At 54.0% G+C, this 21,401-nt stretch overlaps 1 protein-coding gene across 19 annotated transcripts in view; it reads right to left on the bottom strand.

The window, feature by feature from the left end:
• Positions 1-365: 365 nt before the first annotated feature.
• Positions 366-21,401, bottom strand: part of ABLIM2 (actin binding LIM protein family member 2) — a 197,721-nt gene continuing 176,685 nt past the window's right edge. For 16 of the 19 annotated variants that reach the window (XM_063603715.1, XM_063603712.1, XM_063603701.1 and 13 more), the window contains 2 exons: positions 20,137-20,191; positions 18,769-18,848 (listed from right to left, as the gene is read on the bottom strand). In XM_063603715.1, the coding sequence (XP_063459785.1) occupies positions 18,784-18,848; positions 20,137-20,191 (120 nt within the window). In that variant the 3' untranslated portion in view covers positions 18,769-18,783. Of the gene's footprint in view, positions 2,158-18,557; positions 18,849-20,136; positions 20,192-21,401 lie in introns of those variants that run through there. The other 3 variants (XM_003816452.4, XM_063603700.1, XM_063603703.1) reach the window with 3 other exon arrangements.

The raw sequence follows: 21,401 nt of genomic DNA on the forward strand, positions 1-21,401 counted from the left end.
CTTGCCCAGAAACCCTCCCCTGACCTAGGGGTGTATTTGGGACCTCCCTGGGGCCAGCTCCACAGAGCAGCGATCAGCCTGGCTGCCCTTGTCTCCCCAGCCTCCGGGGCAGGTGCGTATCAGGTTTCCCTCATCACTGCCATCAGCAGAGGGCCTGGCCCTGGTGAGGGCCCAGGAATGTGTCTGTGCAAGCTGCCTCTGGGGAACGTCCTACAGGGCCCTAATGCAGACACTTGGCCCCTCCCCAAGGCCTCACCTGCCCCATGCGCACACCCAGCATTGAGCCTGGAACGGGTGCCCTCCGCAAGCACTGCTTGCAGAAGGGGCCTTGCCTTTAAAATCACACAAGTTCATAACAAGTGATCTTGTACTTCCGCAAGTTATAATGCATCGTCTTTTATTTTCCAGGCTTCCTGGGATCAGATATGACATTGCACTAATGAGAAATGGGGGTTTCCAGTTGCTCAGGCTCAGATTGCGCAATGGCAGGAAGCATATTAGGTGCTAAAAAGTCCCCCTCCCTAGCCGAGCCGGGCGGGTGAGAAGCCGAGTGCGAAACGGGACTTGGCGTGTCATGGGCGCTAAGGAAACGGAGTAAGGCCGACTCACAGGCAGGAACATCGGGACACACACAAAGAGGCAACACCCACTGCGGATGGGGAGACAGACTTTGGTGTTTCATCCACCTCTCAGCGCGCTTATCAGCATCCTGTGACGGCCGGCGCTGCACCCTAACACACACCTAATGACAGACACCAACGCCTTCGCTTGGGGAGCCCCGCCAGCCTCCTGCTCCGGGATGCCCTGCTGGCTTCAAAGATGAGAAGAGCCACATCTCCATCCTATCTCCACCCTATCTCCATCCTTCTCTCCCCAGCAGCGTGTGGTTGTCTGTTTCAGGGAGCACATCGCTCCTGGGGCGTGTGGGGTTTATGTTTCAGGCTGAGACACCGCCAGCCACAGCACAAGGACGGTGCATCAAGAGCTACGTCGGGTATTAGGCGGGGTACGTGGAAACCCTTGATTCCAGGGCTTTGGCCATCAGAGGAGGATGTTTTCTCCCCAAGACTTGGAAAAATAACAGCAAGGAAAACAGTGGTGGCTATACCTCACATGTATTTACAAAGCGTTGTTTAGAGGGGTCTGTCTTTAAGGTTACCTGTGTGACGAGAAAAAGAAAAAAGAAAAAGAAAAGAAACTAGACAGGGAGCTCTGTGTATGAGGACCACACCAAGAACAGACTGAAACCACACAAATCCGAGCGGTGGAGAATAAGGCTGGAGGCCGCTCCCCTGCGGAGGGACCGTAAAATTAAACTCTATATATGTCATCTCGCGTTTAAGTAGGCTATACTTTTTAATAAAATAAAAACTTCTGTGTTACTTTAAAGATATTGTGTAGGCATCTAGGGGGCGATCTGGAAGAGGAACGCAGCGCATGGAGGGGCGCTGGCGGAAGGTGCCCTGTCTTGTCCCTTGTTGACATTTGTGCCTAAAGAGACCCAACACAGACGCCTGCAAAAATCACACACCCCACTCTTGGCACTGTCCCAGACGCTCACTGCCCCGTCTGCGAGTCTGCCTGTGAGGCCAGGCTGCCCAGGCTCCGAAGGGCCGTGTGCCCACCCCCGATGATGGTGTCAGCACCCGTCATCAACAAGCCTCACAGCTCACGTCCCGGCCACCTCTGTCCCCCACGTGCCTAGCACCGGGGCCAGGGCACCTCGAGAACGCTGGGAAGGTGGGCTGGGCTGCAGCCACCTGTGTGCTCCATCTGATGCCCGACACAGCCACTCTGCAGCCTCTCCCTGACACCAAGCCACAGCGGGGAAGGGTGGTGTGAAGCTAGCCGTCTCGGCCCTAAACTACCGGCAGGAGTGTCGCCGGCAGGTGCAGGGGCCGCACCTGCTGGGGGACCCCCTCCCGCCCACCCCATTGACACAGAGAAGCCAGAGCAAGGTGTGTGGGAGGGGTGTGTGCGGTTCTCGCCAGGGGCCCCTCGCCTCGGCGCCCGGCACACACCAGTGGGGCAGGCTGGCAGCCGTCAGAACAACAGGGCTTTCTTCTTAAGGTCATTCCTCTTCCAGAGGGCCAGGCGGTCAAACTCCTCCATGCTCATCCCAAACACTTCCTGGAACTCCTCGGGCGACAAGTGTCTCTTCAAACAAAAAGGCAAAACAGAAGGGACCAGTTAGCCACGCAGCAAGGGACACCATTGGGCAGTTTGCTGCTGCCAAGCAATCCAGGGGCAGGATTGCATTGAGGACGGGGTGGCCCTCAGCGTGCTCGGCCTCCTGGCAGTTCCTGACACCCTCTCTGCAGTGAAAGAACTGAGCTCAGAAGACAGCGACCCTGCCAGGGACACACAGCACCCAGTGGTGGAGCTGGAGCCAGAATCTTCTGCTCTTGACTCCTACAAAGGCAACTGCTGCTGTGGACCAAGTTCATTAACATGCCCCAGAGCAGGACCCCCACCTGCGTGCAAATGTCTGAGCTTTTATGGATTTCCTTCAGTGGTCATATTTGTTACTTCAGTGAGTGGTCACGGCTGCCATCCGAGAGCAGGAGGTGGAAGGTTTACCCCCGGGACTTCATAGCCCAGGAGGGTGGGGTGCGGACAGTGAGCAAGAATGCCAGGCACGGCCCAGGCCCAGGTGCAAATCCTCCCTCCACCGGAAGCCCCTGGTGTGTAAGTGTGAGAGAGTTGTTGTGCCTCTCTGAGCTCAGCTTCTTGTCTGTGGTCACCGTGGAAAGGCACACAGCTTGGTGGTCAGGGCGTGGATACCAGTGCTTCTGGGATGCCACAGGAGTGAGTTAGCCCCTGGAGCCTCAGTCTGCTCATCTGTGTAATGGGGTCCCCTAGAGCCCACACCCTGGAGCTGTGGGGAGGAAGGCGTGGACATAGGTCAGCACTGGCTGTGGACTGTACCCATGGGTGCTGGCTGCATGTGTTAGTATGACCTCAGCCACCGCAAGCTCTGTGGAGCTCCTTGCCAAGCAGCCACCTGCCTTCTAGCTCTGCCTTGCAGGGCCTGCAACCCCTACTCTCCTGCCTGTCTTTCTCAGCAGGCTCTGAGAAACCCCGCATCCCTCAGAGCTGGCTCAGGCGTCCCCTCCCCTAAGGAGCTTTTCCAGGGAGCCTGGGACTTTCCATCCACGGGGATGCTTCCCTTTGCTCCCCTCGCCTTGCCTGGGCGGGGCTGAGAGGAGGAACTGGAAAGAGGCTGGAGAAGGCCAGTGACAGGAAGAGGCCAGGCTCTGCCCTGAATCCCCATCTGCTGCCCTCTGAAAAGCGTGGCTTCAGTGCAGCTCTGTGGGGAGTTTTCTGTAGTTCTGCGACACACTCCACACAGTTATCATATGCCCCAGCCATCCACTCTTGGACAGACACCCGGAGGAATGGAAAACAGGGACTCAGAGAGATGATGGTCGCCCACGTTCCTAGCAGCGTTACTCAAAATCACTGCAATGTGGAAACAAACCAGGTGTCCATCAATGGACGAATAGATACACAGAATGTGACATGTCCATGTGACGGAATAGCCTTCAGCCTTAAAAGGTCGTGAAGTTCCGACACGTGCCACAGCATGGACGAGCCCCAAACACACTGGCTCCATGAAGGAAGCCAGACACCAAAGACCACATAGTATATGATTCCACTTCTCCGAAATGTCCGGAACAGGCAAGTCCATAGAGACAGAGCATGGATTCGTGGTCGCCAGGGACTGGGGGAGAGAGGAATGGGGAGGGACTGTTTAACGGGTATGGGGTTTCCTCTTGTGGTGAAGAAAATGTTCTGGAGCTGGAATGTTCCAGAGTTGGAATGTTCCGGAGCTGGAGAGTGGGGTTGGTGGCACAATGTTGTGAATACACTGAACTGTACTGAATGGTACACTTTAAAATGGTTAAAATGGGCCGGGGGTGGCAGCTCACGCCTGTAATCCCAGCACTTTGGGAGGTTGAGGCATGTGGCTCACCTTAGGTCAGGAGTTCAAGACCAGCCCAGTTCAAGTTCATGGCAAACCCCATCTCTACTAAAAATACAAAAATTAGCCAGGCATGGTGGCACATGCCTGTAATCCCAGCTACTCGAGAGGCTGAGGCAGGAGAATCGCTTGAACCCAGGAGGTGGAGGTTGCAGTGAGCTGAGATCACACCACTGCATTCCAGCCTGGGTGACAGAGTAAGACTCCATCTCAAAAAAATAAATAAAATAAAATAGTTAAAATGGTCAATTTGGATGGGTGTGGTGGCTCACACCTGTAATCCCAGCACTTTGGGAGGCCAAGGCGGGCAGATCACTTGAGCTCAGGAGTTTGAGATCAACCTGGGCAACATGGTGAGACTCCATCTCTACAAAAATTACAAAAATTAGCTGGGTGCGCTGGCGTGTACCTGTAGTCCCAGTTACTGAGGAGGCTGAGGTGGGAGGATCTCTTGAAGCCAGGGGGTTGAAGCTGCAGTGAGCTGTGATCACACCACTGCACTTCAAACCTGGGTGACACAGTGAGACCCTGTCTCAAACAAACAAACAAACAAAAAACTCAAGTGCTATATTAGAATCACTGTGATTAGCAAAAGAGAAAATGGAAGTGGAGACATCTGGTCAACTATGAAAAGTGTAAACCATTGCCATTCACGCATTTCACAAGAATCACCAAATCTGCGTGGTATGCCCTGGATTTTGCAGCCCCAGTAGTTGGGGTGATCTGGAGGAGGGACTCAGGAAATCCCCCAGAATGCCATGTTTTAGTTGAATCTGGGCTCAGAGTCAGTCTCTCTTTCTCTCTCTCTCTGACACACACACACACACACACACACACACACACACACACACAGCCTATCCAGCAAGTCTGCCAGGAAGAGGCCCTCAGCCGCCTGCTGCTATCTCGAGTTTGCAAAGAGGAAAAGAATCCTGGTGCTTGCCAGAAATGAACCACTTGCGTGGTGCTGAGATCAGGGTTCCTTGGTGCTGAGAAATCCATCAGCCAGTCCACAGAAACTTAGAATTGTCATTTCAGACCGCGTCTCTTAAGACATTTGACACTCAATGTGTCATTTAAGATAGCAGCCCTGCACTTACAGGTACAAAATCACCATCTTCTGAATTATGGTGGAACAATCAAGATGGATGAGATCAAAGGAACGAAAAAGGAAAATCATTTCTAGCTTTATCCAAGACCTGGTGATACCAGACCTTGTTCCAGACATGGAAAGTCAGAGACACAAGGCCCCTGGCAGGGGTAGGCTGGGGTGGTGAACTGACACGTAAGTAAATATGTAAAGGAGGGGAGGCTGACACCGGAAGGGCAAGGAGAGTTCAGTGCTGGTGCCTGGGGCAGGCCTCCCTGTGGCCACATTCCTGCTTCCTGCTGGGGGAGGCTAAGGGAGGGGCGCAAAGGTGCTGCTGGGCAGAGGGAAGGTGTCAAGGGGGTGGTGTGCCCCCTGCCATCTGCAATCGTGTACTTAAAGGGAGGAGGACTGGTGAGTGAGTGGTCTCTTGGGTTTAGCTGGCATCAGGTCTTTGCTGGAGGAGGGAGGAGTGGAGAGGGAGTGGACGGTGGGCAGGCGTGCCCCGCATGCTGGGGAAGGAGAGAAGGGCAGGCGTGAGGATGACACCATGGGCTCCAGGCTGTGGGAGCCTCTGGGGAGGGCGATTCGAGGAAGACTTGGAGCTGGCGGGCAAGCAGGAAGGCTGGCAGGGTGTTGGGAGGTGGGTGTGGGAAGCAGAGGTGCCCTTGGGGATGACTGTGGGGGGGCGGTGGAGGGAGCATCTGGGTGGCTTCTGAAGTTGCTGGGAATGGTTACCTTCTCTGGGAGTGTGGCACTGGGACTGGGACGCTCCATCACCAGAGGCCCTGGGGAGCAGCCTAGTTGGGCAGACCATAGCAACAGGGAGGGGCCGGGGGTGTCCCGAGCATGTGGGCTGGGCCAGGCTACTCCTATGTGGCCTACAGGGCCCAGGACTTGGGGCCAGGGGTCTAGGGGGCTGGCAGGGACCACCTCCCCGCAGGCTCCAGTCCTGTTTTCTGTCTGCAGCGTGAGAGAACTTGGTTGCCTGGGTATCCGGAAGGCTGGGTGAGGGTCACATGAGGGGCTCTCCCCAGCAGGGGGTCTGTTCATAACTCTGGGCTCCAGCTGTGGAATTCTGAGTGTCACACCTCACCTGGCTGAGTCTCCCCTGCCTCCTAGGTGAGAGGGGCTCAAAGGTCCTTACTCTGTGGCCAGTTGCAAAACTGGCATTCAATCTCACTCAGGGCCAGAGGCAGGCAGGCTTTCTCCATGGGTCTGCCAGGGCAGGCAGGGTGGGTGAGGCCCAGCTGACCCCAGAGACTGGGCCAGCTTTCTGGCCTCAAGCCAGCTCCTCTGGCCCCAGGTTCCTGAAGGCCCTGCAGGAGTGCACCTCACCCCCAGGGCCTGCGCAGGACAAGCACAGCTGGAAGGAAGGAAGCCTGGGGTGGGTGTCTTTGCAGAGGGTGGGGCGGCCTCACTGCTGAGGTGCACCGGTTTCCCCAGGGAACATCCTGCAGGGAGGCATTTTTGCAGCATGGCAGGGGGACTGCCTCAGGAGGCTCAGGCTCAGAGAGGTTGTGTGACTTGCCCAAGGTCACATAGCCAGGAAGTGGCAGAGCCAGACCTGGGAGCCAGGTTAGGTGGCTTGACCTTTCCTCCACCCTTACTTCCTGCCTCCCACCTGGACCTCCAGGGCCATCTCAGGTTTGCGGTGAAGCCTCAGGGACCTATGCCACCTCCACTCCATCGGGGACAGGTTGCCCTGGCCTACCCCCCTACCAACCTCCAGCCCTAAGTCCCCTCAGGGTACTCCCAGCTCCCCCGACCCCACCAAGCTCAGAGGTACCCCTGGGAGGGACTCTGACACCTCCTTCCTCCACACAGCCCACCAGTCACAGCCACCCCCCTGTACCAGCACAGGGCTGGCTGACCGGGTGGGCTTCAGGTCCTAGCCCTGCTCAGCCTGGGCCCCCAGGGCCAGCAAGGGGCCACTTTTCTCCCAAGGCCTGGGCTCCGTGGTGCATCCCACCGGCTCACACTGCCTTGGCCTGCACAAGGAGGCCCTGCATACAGAGGTGAGTCTCGCTTAAGCCGGGCCCAGGCCCGGAAGCTCCAGCCCTCCCAGCAGGAGGTCCCTGCAGGACCTACAGTGACATCACTGTCATAATGACGGTGGCCACTGCCCCTCCAGGAGAGCCTTCCCTCCATACCCCGGGACCTCTTCCACAGCCTATGGGGCACAGAGGGACAGCGGCTTAGCAGGGCAATGACGTGGCTGTCAGGTGGCCCCAGGGCCCTGCCCCTCCACAGCCTTGCACGCCTCTTCTCCACTCCTCTGCTGCATGGTGTACTGTGAAAGCCCAGGGGAAGCACCACGCAGTGCTCCCTCTCCCATTTGCCAGCAGCTCTTTGTCATCCTACTGGTCCTGACTCAAGTGTCCCCTCCTCCTGGAGGCCCTCCTGGATTGTGCTCACCAAGCAGGCCCTGGGGCTATGCTGTGTCCCTCAAGGCTGAGTCAGTGCTGACCTCCTCTGGCTCTCAGCACCATGAGGGTGGGCACAGGCCTGTCTGCTCACAGCACTGTCCCATCCTCACTGAGGGACAAGATGTCTGGTCTGCATTGTGAATCTGAATCTGGGCTCTCCCCTCTGCAGTGCTGCCTCCCAACACCTCCAGCTTCCACTGCCTGTCCTGCTCTCTGCTGTGGCGCCACGGGGGCTCCCCCGCCACTGTCCTGGCCTACGAGGCCCCTGAATTTGGCCTCTGCCTGCCACTCTCCTGACTCCCGACGCTTTCTCCCAGCCACACAGTTCCGCTTGTGTTTCTCTTCCTTGTCTTGGCCAGGGAGGCCGGGATTCTGGTGCAAACCCATCTCTCAGACACACCCATGTGGCTCCAAACCTCCTATTGTCACCCTCAGTCTACCAGGACACACCCTCTCATCAGACCAGTTGGATGAGTTTAAACAAAGGAGATATTCTTTCACTGTGGGGCCCTTATTTTTCAGGCGCATTCCAACAATTTGGGCTCTTACTGCTTGAGCAAACCCTGGTGTACATTTGGCCTCAGGGCCTGGAAGACTGACAGTTCAAGAAACCACAGGACTCCAGCAATGAGCTGCTCCCCTTGCTCTGTGTGTGTGTGTGTGTGTGTGTGTGTGTGTGTGTGTGTGTGTGTGTGTGTGTGTAGGGTGAGGGATGGCAAGTAGGAAAGGAATTCCAGGAAGAATAAAGTGCATGTGCAAAGGCCCTGGGGCAGGAGGAGCCTTGGCTGCTGGAGGAAGCATAAGAAAGCTGAGGTGTTGGCTGGGCACAGTGGCTCATGCCTGCAATCCCAGCAGTTTGAGGGGCTGAGGTGGGTAGATCAGGAGTTCGTGACCAGCCTGGCCAACATGGCAAAACCCCGTCTCTACTAAAAATACAAAAATTAACCAGGCATGGTGATACATGCCTGTAGTCCCAGCTACCCGGGAGGCTGAGGCAGGAGAATCACTTAAATTCAGGAGGTGGAGGTTGCAGTAAGCTGAGATTGTGCCACTGCACTCCAGTCTGGGCGACAGAGTGAGACTACGTCTTGAAAAAAAAAAAGAGAGAGAAAAAAAAGAAAGCTGAGGTGTCTGGACCTGAGCCAGGAAAGGTGAGGACAGGATAGGCCCTGCAGGGCCCTGGACCGTGTTAAGCAGTTTGGTTTTTAGCCTAAGAGCAAGGGCATTTATGACTAAGTGTGCAATTTACAAAAACTCCTGTGGCTACAGGGTTGTTTTCCTGCTCAGCCCTGCCCTGCCAAGCAAGCAGAAAGGTCTCAGAGTGTGAATCCACGAGCCATGGACCGGCAGGGCCTCAGGCCAGACAACAAGTCCCTTTCCACCCATCCACCTTGCGTTCTGAGACGGCTGAGCTGTATGTGTCGCCGTGGCTGGGCTGTGGGGCCCAGTTGTTTGGTCATGCATTACTCTAGATGCTGCTGTGAAAGTGTGCTGCAGATGCGGCTCACACTGACAGTCAGCTGACTGCAAGAGAAGGAGATCGCCCTCAATAATGCAGGAGCCTCATGAAGTCTGTTGGCAGCCTGAAGAGTAAATACTGAGGTTTCCCAGAGAAGAAACCCAGCCTGGAATATCAACTCCTGCCTGAGTCCCTGGCTTGCTGGCTTGCCCTTCACATTGCAGAATTGCCAGCCTGCACAATTGTGTGGGCCAAGTTCTTAAAATAAATTTCTTAGTATATGGCTGTGGCTATCTGTCTGTCTGTCTATCTATCTATCTATCCATCCATCCATCCATCCACCCACCTACCTACACATCCATCCACTCATCCATCTATCCATCCATTCACCTATCCACCCATGCATTCATCCACCCACCTGCCCACCTACCCATCCACCCATCCACCAATCCATCCACCCACCAATCCATCAACCCATCCACCAATCCATCCACCCACCAATCCATCCACCCATCCACCAATCCATCCACTCCTCCATTCATCCATCCATCCACCCATCCATCTATCCACCCACCCATCCACCAATCCATTCACCCACCCTTCCACCCACCCATCCACCCACCCACCCATCCACCCACTCATCCATTCACCCACCCACCCATCCATCCACTCATGTATCTATCCACCCATTAATCCGTTCATCTGTCCACCCATGCATTAATCCACCCATCAATCCACCTACCCGCCTACCCATCCACCCATCCACCAATCCATCCATCCACTCCTCCATCCATCCATCCATCCATCCACCCACCCACGCATCCACCCACCCACGCATCCACCCACCCACCCACCCACCTATCCATCCACCCATCCATCCACCAACCCATCCATCCACCCACCCATGCATCTATCCACCCATCCATCCACCCACCCACCCATGCATCCACTCATCCATCTATCCATCCATCTATCTATCCATCCATGCATCCCTCCATTCATCCACCACCATCCATCCACCTAATGGTTCTGTTTCTCTGGAAAACCCTGGTTGATACACTTTCCTATCTAAGGAGCAATATGCCTGTCTGTACTGGGAAGTTGGGGACACCTAAGATGGGTTAGAAATTCATTTTCAGGCTGGACGCAGTGGCTCATGACTGAAATCCCAGCACTTTGGGAGGCTGAGGTGGGAGGATCACTTGAGCCCAGGAATTTGAGACCAGCCAGGGCAACATAGTAAGACCCTGTCTCTACAAAAAGTAAAAAATTAGCTGGGCATGGTGGCACGTGCCTGTAGTCCCAGCTACTCAGGAGGCTGAGGTGGGAGGATCACTTAAGCTCAGGAGGTTGAGGCTGTGGTGAGTTGTGATTGTGCCACTGCACTCCACCCTAGGTGACAGAGTGAGACCCTGTCTCAAAAAAAAATTCATTTTCCACACTGCAATTAACTCAGAAGACAGCATATTGCAGTGGCTCTCAGCAACACCTTAGTTTAAATCTCAGCTCTGCCTCTTATGAGCTCTGTGTGCTGAACCCCGCTCTGCATGTTGGCACCACCTGATTCGTCTGACCCTCTTCCATGGGACAGCCCTCCCAGAGTGGAAGAGGATGATCACAGCTTCTCCACACTCCTCCGTACTTATCCACTCTAACTGAACACCTACTATGTGCTGCGTGGCACCTTTCACTGCTGCGTGGGTGGGCATCCTGCATCCCCTTGGCCATGCCCCATCAGTGAGTGTTAATCACATCTGCCCACATGCTGCTCCACCAGATGATGTCCGCTCCATCCCCCTTGAAACCAAGGGACTCATCTGATTGGGCCTCCAAACTTAATCTGCCTGCTTGCTTCTAGTCACTTGCCCCTTAATTTTTTAACCTATATAGCTAAAAGTCACGTGGCCAAACAGTATATAACTAAATTCCCACTAGCTCCCTTACAGATAACATCTCTGATGTGTGCGTCACTATAGTAACGGTTGCTTAAAGTTGTGTTTTGGGAACTTAGAGTTAGCTCTTGTCCATTTTAAGCCAGTAGAGACCATGAGCCCTTCAAGTAGGCCTGAGCGAATGCCCGACTTCAGAGGGCCAAAAACACCTTTCTCGGATCACGCTAACAACGTCTTTTTCTTAAACGTATGTCCCACGAAGAACCACGTAGCTCAGTCGTGTTCAGGCAAAGTCCCCATGCTCTCACCTTTCCCACCAGCAGTCATCTTTCCCACGCCTTAGACCACCCACTTCTTATTCCTCCCTAGGCCCTATTCTCTGGGAGGCAAGTTTGAGATTTGTTCTGCAGTCTCCTTGCTCAGCAGTCTTGTGAATAAAATTTTCCTCTTTTGTGAAACCCACTGTCACAGTGACTGGCTGCTGCTCATGGGCACAGAGCATCTGGCTGGGTGTCACCATTGCACCCGCACAGCCTGCAGCCACACCTGGGGTACTTTTCCATCACCAAGTTCCGCCCCTTCGACTTCCCACAGATCACCTGCATCCATCCACTTCTCACACTCACCAGTCCACAAACAGTGTCCAAGATGCCATCATGTTTTGCCCCAGACCCAAATGGCCCTGAAACAGTCTCCCTGCCTCTACGCAGCCAATCTGGGCTTCACCATGTAGCCACAGGGGTTGTTTTCAATTGCACACCTAGTCATAAATGCCATTGCTCTTAGGCTAAAAACCAAACTGCTTAACACAATCCAGGGCCCTGCAGGGCCTATCTGGGCTCAGGTCCAGACACCTCAGCTTTTGTATACTTCCTCCAGCAGCTAAGGCTCCCTCCTGTCCCAGGTCCTTTGCACGGGTACTTTGTTCTTCCTGGAATTCATTTCCTACCTGCCATCCCTCATCTTACACAACACATGCACACACACACACGTGCATGCACACACATGCACACACACGTATATCCATATGCATACACACACATACACATATGCAAATATGCACACACGTATACAGACACATATACACATACACACAAGTATACACACATACACATGTATACACACATAGATGCACATACACACATGCACACACATATACACACATACACGTATACATACATAAACATACACACATGCATATACACACATACATGTATACACACCCATATACACACACATACACACATATCCACATACATACATACACACAGTCACGTGTATACACACACACACACACACTGATATGGTTTGGCTGTGTCCTCACCCAAATCTCATCTCAAATTGTAATCCCCATAATCCCCACATGTGGAGGGAGGGACCTGGTAGGAGGTGATTGGGTCCTGGGGGTGGTTTCCCCCATGCTGTTCTCGTTATAGAGAGTGAGTTCTCACGAGATCTGATGGTATTTTAAGTGTTTGATAGGTCCTCCTTCACACTCTCTTTCTCTCCTGCCACCATGTAAGATGTGCCTTGCTTCCCCTTTGCCTTCCACCATGATTGTAAGTTTCCAGAGGCCTCCCTAGTCATGCAGAACTGTGAGCAAATTAAACCTCTTTCTTTTATAAATTACCCAGTCTCGGGTATTTCTTTATAGCAGTGTAAAAATGGATGAATACACACACATACCCACATGTATACGCACATATACACACATGCTAACACACATGCACACAGGTATACACACACACACACACATGCATGCACACAGGCACACAAACGTCCCCTGTGGGAACCACATTCCCAGTGGGCCACCATATTGCCATTTAAAAGGTAGGGTAGGCCGGTGTGGTGGCTCACGCCTGTAATCCTAGCACTTTGGGAGGCTGAAGTGGGGGGATCACCAGAGGTCAGGAGTTTGAGACCAGCCTGGCCAACATGGTGAAACCCCATCTCTATTAAAAACACAAAAAATTAGCCGGGTGTGGTGGTGGGTGCCTGTAGTCCCAGCTACTCAGGACGCTGGGGCAGGAGAATCGCTTGAACCCAGGAGGTGGAGGCTGCAGTGAGCTGAGATTGTGCCACTGCCCTCCAGCCTGGGAGACTGAGGAAGACTCTGTCTCAATAAATAAATAAATAAATAAATAAATAAATAAAAGGTGGGGCAGATCAGCATTGACTGGCCTAGAAATATCCGTGTCAAATTTGAAAGCAAAAAGTAGGATGTCAAACCTGGATATACAGTATGAGCCCTCTTGATCCAAAATAGGATTCAGTTAGCTCTGAGATGATGTGCAAGAGATTTCCAGAAGCGTATCTCCCACTGAGTTATCAGCTGTGACTGGGTGGGGGAATTCCTTAAGAGGTTTATGTCCTTCTTTGTATTTTTCTGGACTTTTATGACAGTTAAGATTTTTTAAATATATATTAAAAATAAAGCTCTTTCCTCTAAAAGAAAAACACCAGGGGTCCCTTTCTCTCCTGCTGGGAGGTGGCCGCTCCTGCGCCCCCTCTGGCTCACATCCCACCCCCAGCCCGAGGCAGACAGGCAGCCGCTGCTGAGAAAAGAGGGACATTCCCCATATGTGGTAACATTTCCAGTTGCCTCCTGGCTTGGCTGAGCCTGAGGAGGAAGGAGGACTAGGGTCGCACCCTTGGGTGTGTTCTTGGAAATCTGAGTGATTAAAACCATTACCCAGCTGTCAGAGGGTGTTTTAAAAGGATACATTTACAAATGTTAACCACTTGTATTTTACAATTTTCATGTTGTATTATTGCCAAAAAAAAGTGAAATAGAAGTCTCGTCAAGCATACTACAGTCCCAAGAGGGTTGCTGCGAGTCCCAACAGGCCCCTGGTTCCACACCGCTGCTGGGCCAGGAGCTGCCAGACCTGCTGGCTGAGCTCACCTTTTGTGGTGAGAGCAATTAACTCCAGCACCATTAGACAGCCCAGAGGGGACAGGCCCTTTGAGGAACAAAGACACACAGCCAGCAGGAACCCTCCCAGTAGTTCCTGACTGGGTGAGCCACCCACCCCACCAGAGACAACCATTTCACAAAGGTCAGTAGTATTCGTGCTTGGGATGGGACCTGACCACAGAACTCAAGGAAACAACTTCAACAGGAGCTGAAGAATGCGTCCCTGCAGGCTGCTAGCAGTGTTGGAGTTCCTTTTGGGGTGCCTTCTCTGGCCACTGGGGGATGGTCCCATGTGATGGTAGGCAGAGGCTACCCAAGAGAGGTCTTGAGGATGAGACGGCAGGGGCGCCTCCTGAGTGTGAGGCGGGCCGTACTGGATTTGCAGCCTCATCTGCGCACTCACTGGATTCGCAGCCTCACCTGCACACTCACTCTGCGCAGATGCTGGGCTTCTCCACCCACCTGGTGCTGTCTGGACCCACATGCCAGCTTCCTAGCCATTTCCTGCTGCCTGGCGTCCTCCTACTGATGACCCATGCACATCCTAACACATCAGAACCTTTTGGTGGCCTTTCCTCTTCTGTGGGGTTAAGTCCAAATGTCCCACAAGCTGCCAGCTCCCCCCGGCAAAGGCCCTGGCTCTGCAGTTCCTTTGCTAGCACGATCCCCACACATCTGGGTGCTCAGCACACCCTGAAGGACTGACCGCACTGACTGGCCACGGCAGTCAAGGGCTTGCCGTGTGGCTTCTCCCTCCTCCTCAGCCCCATCTCCCACCCTCCCGCAGGCAAACACTCGCTGCCTGTGGCCCGGCATTCTCTTCCCCAATTTTAGGAATGTGAAAACAAGTTGCTGTTCAAAATCTAAGCTGTTGGAAACTTAACATATTTTGAGCCTTAAGAGAATATGATTACAGGACCTGAGTCATGTGACAGGCAGCTGTAACCTAAGCAGCTGTCACCTTTGTTTCTCTGATTACAGATTAGTCTTTTTCCTTACCTACATTGTTTCCTTACCTACGTTGTAAATGACCAAAGGGCACCAGAGAAGACCCCTTTCCTCATAACCATTCACCTTCATTGTAGATTCACTTCCTTCTTTCCTCTCTCCCGGTTATCTAAGATGGAGTGTTAAACACGCCACCCAGCTCAGGTGATGTCAGCAGCCCTGTTAGCCCAGGCACGGGCCTATGGCTGAGCCTGGCCAATTAGGGCATTGCATTCCTTGGGTCAAACTAGCTGATTAAAGGGTGGTCATATTACCTACTCAAGGGCAGAGATGGGGCTTTTTCTGGGACTGCTGAGAGAGAGAAAGATGTGGGTCTCTTCCCCGCAGATTTAGAGCCTGAGAGAGGTGAGGTAAAAGTCTATCAATGGAGCCAGCACAGAAAAAGCACAGTCAAAAGATAGAAGGAAGGAAACTGGGTGCTGGAGACATAATTTAGCCCTTGATTAAGCCACACCTGAAGGAGACATTCAGTCATGAGAGCCAGCTGTAAGCCAAAAATTAATTCTAAGCCCTGCAATGGCTGATTGAGGAGGAATGAACCTCCCCTCTCTGCCAAGGGGATTTCAAAGAAACCTACAAACCTAGTTCAGGCCATGAAGGGAAGAGGGGGCGAGTCAGACATGTCTCATTCTACCCTCCTCCCTTCAGAATTCAGGCACAACTGATAACATTAACATTAAAACAGAGATCTTAAAACTGTAGCCATAAGATACCAAATTCCTGTATGACTCTAGTATAGCATCACATGACAGAGAGCAGGCCCTGAAGGAAATACAAATATTGCACCCCTAAATATATATTTTTTGGCATATTTTAAAATGGCTCTGCAGGCCAGGCATAGTGGCTCACAGTTGTAATCCCAGCACTTTGGGAGGCAGAGGTGGGCAGATTACCTGAGGTTGGGAGTTTGAGAACAGCCTGGCCAACGTGGTGAAACCCCATCTCTACTAAAAATAAAAAAATTAGCCAGGCGTGGTGGTGGGTGCCTGTAGTCCCAGCTACTCAGGAGGCTGAGGCAGAAGAATCACTTGAGTCTGGGAAGTGGGGGTTGCAGTGAGCCAAGATTGTGCCACTGCACTCCAACCTGAGTGACAGAGTGACATTCTGTCTCAAAGAAAAAAAAAAAAAAAGACTCTGCAGAGCTGTCTCTTGTGGGGGAAATTTACATTCCAGAATCCCTTTCCCTTTCTAGGTCTTTTTCTGATCCTGAAGAGATTAGCTGAGAGTCTAGCACCTTTTAAAAGTCCGAATAGGAAACATTTGTCATCTATTGCCTCTAAGGAAGGCCACCTATGAGACTTCATCTACGTAATAAGAACCATGGTCTCCACAACCCCTTATCTTTTTTTTTTTTTTTTTTTTTTTTTTGAGATGGAGTCTTGCTCTGTCGCCCAGGCCGGAGTGCTGTGGCATGATCTCGGCTCACTGCAAGCTCCACCTCCCAGGTTCACACCATTCTCCTGCCTTAGCCTCCCAAGTAGCTGGGACTATAGGTGCCCACTACAATGCCTGGCTAATTTTTTGTATTTTTAGTAGAGATGGGGTTTCACCGTGTTAGCCAGGATGGTCTTGGTCTCCTGACCTCATGATCTGCCCACCTCAGCCTCCCAAAGTGCTGGGATTACAGGCATGAGCCACCATGCCCAGTGCAAACAACCCCTTATCTTAACCCAGATGCTCCTTTCTATTGATTACAGGTCTTAATAACTTAACTCTTTCAACCAAGTGCCAATCAGAAAATCTTTGAATCCACCTATGACCTGTAAGCCCCCACCTTGAGTTGTCCCACCTTTCCAGACCGAACCAATGTGTACCTTACATGTATTGATTGATGTCTTCTATCTTCCGGAAACATATAAACCAAGCTGTAACCCAACCACCGTGGGCCCGTGTTCTCAGGAGCTCTTTAGACTGCACCTCTTGGGTGGTCACTCACATTTGGCTCAGATGAAACCTCTTGATATATTTTACAGTTTGACACTTTTCATGGACACAGTAAATTCCTTCTCTGCTTAAGTCACTTTAGGTCAAGTTCCTACCATTTGTAACAAACAGGTCAAAATGGATGCATCCCATCCCCAGTGCTACAGTCACACCAGTGTCCTGGTCCCCTCCCTGTACCAAGGGAGTGCTATTTTCCAGGCCCTGGGCAAAGGGCTTTATGCAGCCTCTCGTCTGCAGAGCAGCTTGGTCAAATGGAATCAATATCCTCATCTTAGAGGTGCAGAAACCACAGCTCAAGAGCACCCGGCCAGCTAGTGCAGGGCAGTGGGTGCCTGCTCAGTGTTCCTGGTAAGGACGTACTTCCTATCTGGGGACACAGCCTGTAGCACCTGCTCCCTGCCAGCCTTTGCTCAGCGGCTTCCCTGGGCCTGGAATGCCTTTCCAGACTTCCCCTTCTGAGGAGCAGCCTGGTGCCTTCTCCCCTCTCTGGCCCCAGCACTAGGGTACTGCTGAGTGCCCCTCAGCTGCATCCATGCCCCTCCAACTCCCTCCCCAGCAGCAGACAGAGCCACTGCCCCTCAGCTGCACCCACGTCCCTCCAACTCCCTCCCCAGCAGCAGACGGAGCCGCTGCCCCTCAGCTGCATCCACGCCCCTCCAACTCCCTCCCCAGCAGCAGACTGAGCCACCGCCCCTCAGCGGCATCCATGCCCCTCCAACTCCCTCCCCAGCAGCAGACAGAGCCACTGCCCCTCAGCGGCATCCATGCCCCTCCAACTCCCTCCCCAGCTGCAGATGGAGCCACTGCCTGGTGGGCAGTTTGGGCATAGCCTGGCAGCTGGCCCTGTGCAAATGGGGTCATACACACTCTCCAGCCTTGGGGCTCAGATGGGGCTGGGTGTCCCCTTTCCTTCAGGAGCCTCAAGACCCTTCACTCTAGCAAGAGAGTCTACTGAAAGGCAGCAACACATTCATGACAGGGCTCAGGAGATGAAACCCCCTGGCTGGATGCTGGGACACCGTAGGGCAGTTGTGAGGAGTAACAGAGGATTGCATGTGCCACTTTGGCAAGTAGTAGTTACTCAACTAAGTCAGTTCTCTCAGTCAACAGATCGTATTCAAACACCTACTCTGTGCTGACACCTTGCCGGGGCTTTGAAACACATACTTGCTTTCTGCATTTGTCCGGTTATTTTAGATGGGTGTAAGTGTGGTCGGGTGGGAAGCTGGGGCAGTTTACTCAACCTCAGTAGGAGAGAACAGGCACCTCCTGCAGAGCTCATTATTATTATTATTATTTGAGATGGAGTCTCTCTGTCACCCAGGCTGGAGTGCAGTGGCGCCATCTCGGCTCACTGAAACCTCTGCCTCCCGGGTTCAAGTGATTCTCTCACCTTAGCATCCTGAGTAGCTGGGATGACAGGCACCTGCCACCACGCCCACCTAAGTTTTGTATTTTTAGTAGAGAGGGGTTTCACCATGTTGGCCAGGCTGGTCTTGAACTCCTGGTCTCTGGTGATCTGCCTGCCTCAGCCTCCCAAAGTGCTGGGATTACAGGCGTGAGCCACTGTGCCCAGCCCAGAGCTCATTATTCTTCCAAAGCCTTCCCTGCCTCATCCACAAACCAGGGTGGTCTTCTTTGCAAAGCCATCAAGGTTGGGGAACATCACCACATCGTTTGGCCTTTGAGGCAATGTGGGCCTGACTCTGCATCATGGCAAGGCTCTGCACTGTCCCCCACGGTGGCCCCTTGGGCAACGACCTTGACACCACGGAGGAGGCATCTGTGGGGACTCTCGCATGAGAAATGAGTCCCCTGCCCCGGCAGTCCCCCGCTTACCTCCAGTCTCGTCCGGTCCACGTCTTTGGGCAGTTTCACGCGAATTCGGTTTGTGACGATGAGGGAGTCATAGGGATAGATCTGTTGGGGGAGGAAACCACAGGGTCACCTGACGAAGCAAGTGTGTGCTGGCACCAAAGAACTGAGCAGAAGGTCACCGAGAATACATACTTGCGTCTGCACCTGACACACACATTTCATAGGGAAAGCACAACAGAAAGGACTTTTAACCTGGGCAGGTGTGGCACGGCACGGAGGTCAGTGTGGGAGCGGCCCCGCTTACCTTGTATTCTGTAAGAGAGAGAGAGAGCGGAGACCACGAAATGGTTTAGAAAGTGCAAGATGTCGTCCAAGGTGAGTACAATCCCTGCCCTGGGGTACCCCTGTCTCCCCCCTGCAGTCAGCTGGGCCATGCATGGTCCCCGAGCAGCCTGCACTGAGGCCCTAATCTCAGAGCTGCAGGCAGAGGGGCCCTGAGGGCCTCCCCCGGGAAACCAGAGCAGGAGGCATGGTCAGGCTGCAGGCCAGGCTGGAAACCGGAGGGCGGCACTGTGCTTTTCAGCTGTGATGCTGTCTCTCTGGTGGTCTGGGCCACCCTGAGAAAGATGCCAGCCTCAGTTTACCTGCCTGTACAGCGGGCATTTCAGGGGAAACTTTTAGAGGGTGTTGTGGAGACTGACATCTTGCTATGTTCTGAGCCTCTCCCATCTCTCACCGTCTTACCTTATTAACTCTACATTTTCTCCTTTTCAAACTACTGAGCTCTGCCCCCTAATGTCTTACTTCCAGACTGAAAGCGTCTTATCACGAAAATGAAATAGTGTGGATCGTAGGGCCTCCACGCACACAGAACCCACAGAAAGCAGTATCTACAGAACCTGGTCCTCAAGCCAGTCTCGGAAGGGAGACCCCGTGTCGGGAGCCGGTCCCTGAGTTTCGCCACTTGCCCCGTGTGGTTCTGGACCTACTGGCTCTGAGGCCCGGGGACCGAAGGCCACTTAGAGGGAGCAGGCTGTGGTGCACTGATGCTCTCCGTCCCCATGCAACCCAGTCCAGCAGAGCAAGGCTCCCCCGCCCCTCGCGGGCACAGAGGCTGACAGGAGGTGAGCCTGTGGGAGGTGTCAGGCACCTGCCACAGGACCAGGTGGCCGCTCTGGTAACACAAACCTCCTAGCAGCCCTGCTGAACCCGGAGAGTTCACGCGGCGTGCCGGCAGCCACACGGGGAGCAAGGCGCAGGCAGGGTTTGGCCCAGCGCCGTCCCGCTCAGACCCTGGAAGCCTTGTGCCTGTGACTCTGCTTTCCCAAGTGACACAGAGTGCCATACAATGCAGGACAGGGCCGCCGTGGCCATGGATGGGACAGAGGGAGCATCGCGGGTAAAGCTAACTTGGAGTGGAACTGACTTTTGGCCAGGAGAGGCAGGGAAACCAGCACGCCCTCCCCCGAGGTGTCCCCGCCCGGCACTCCCGGAGCCTTCTGCAGGCCATGGATGGGGGGTGGTTTCAGAACAAGTCTTGTGGAATGTGTTAGCGACCCCTGCCCCAGCCAGAGACCCACAGGGTCCCCGCTCTGTGTACCTCGCATGCCCCAGCTGGCATCCGGGTCTGCTCCACAGGGGGCCAGATTGGCATTCTGGAAGAGAAAGAGAGGTTGGGCGGCAAGAGACAGGCGGCACAAGGGTGTGTGGATGGGCGGGGACCAGGAGATGTGGCCCCTTGGAGGCCGCAGTCCTCGTGCTGCCTGGGGAGTAGGGTGTCCTTAGCACAGCAGTGGGACGTGACAGAAGGACAGCGACAGTGGCTTGGGAAGGGGAGAGTCCAGGATGCCGTGCCCGTGGGACTGGCCAGCTTTCTTGCTCATAGGATGCCCACCGCCTGGGCAGTCTACACAGACCCTTCCTGTGTGGACAGCTCCAACCCCGTTTGAAAGCTGCTCCCAGGTGCCTGAGTTCCCCATTCTGCAGCTGGCACAGACGACAGCCGGGGGCTCAGCACCATTTCTTTGCGCACGCTGCGCTAGGCACAGCGCTCTGCGGTTCCCCGTTGGTGATCTGTCCCCTCCACATGGTGGGTTCCTGAGCACAGCGCCTAGAACCTGCTGTCCCAGGTGCTCAGGGAGCCCCAGGGTCCACCCTGGGTCCTCTGTTCCCTGCAAGATGGCCAAGGGGGAAGACTGGCTGCCGTCTTCTGGCACTGTGCACGGTTGTGGAACTCCTAGGGTATTCTCAGAGCTACGCGGACGCATGTGGCTGTGCGTGCAAGTCAAAGTCCATCCACCCCAAATGCTCCAAAATGAGGGGGCTCCTACCTCCCTGGAAACCGTGGTACTCACGGCAGCTCTGCGTGTGACTGTTTCAAAGGTTAAAGGAGCCCCGTGTCTGTAAGGTCCCTGGCATGTCACCTGGCATGTTGTAAGTACCCATACAGGGTGGCTGTGTCTCTGACAATGACTAAGGGTGACACTCTGAGGGGGGATGGGCCCGAGAGCTCCCGCACCTGTCTCAGGTGCCCGTGGCATTCATCAGCAAACTCTGCCATTTTAGCGCATTGCGACCATTAGTGTCTAGAACTCTTTCCCTTCTGTCCACCTGGAAGCATCATCAACACGTCCTGCAAACCTCTATGGAGGGTTCCCCAACCTGTAAAGCATGCATTGAACCCCCACAGGGGTCGGGCAGTCCTGCCCCTGCCCACTTCCTGCCCCTTGCTGGGGCCCGGGGTTCGCACTATGAGCCCTGAGCCATGCTCTGTTGTGGTTGTGCCTTGGCTGCCCGTGGTGGACGGAGCCTGTTGAAGAAAATGTCTTATTCACGCTCCGTTCCCCAGCACCTGGAATGGGGTCT

Source organism: Pan paniscus, chromosome 3, assembly GCF_029289425.2.
Source record: "Pan paniscus chromosome 3, NHGRI_mPanPan1-v2.0_pri, whole genome shotgun sequence".
Classification (NCBI taxonomy): Eukaryota; Metazoa; Chordata; class Mammalia; order Primates; family Hominidae; genus Pan; species Pan paniscus.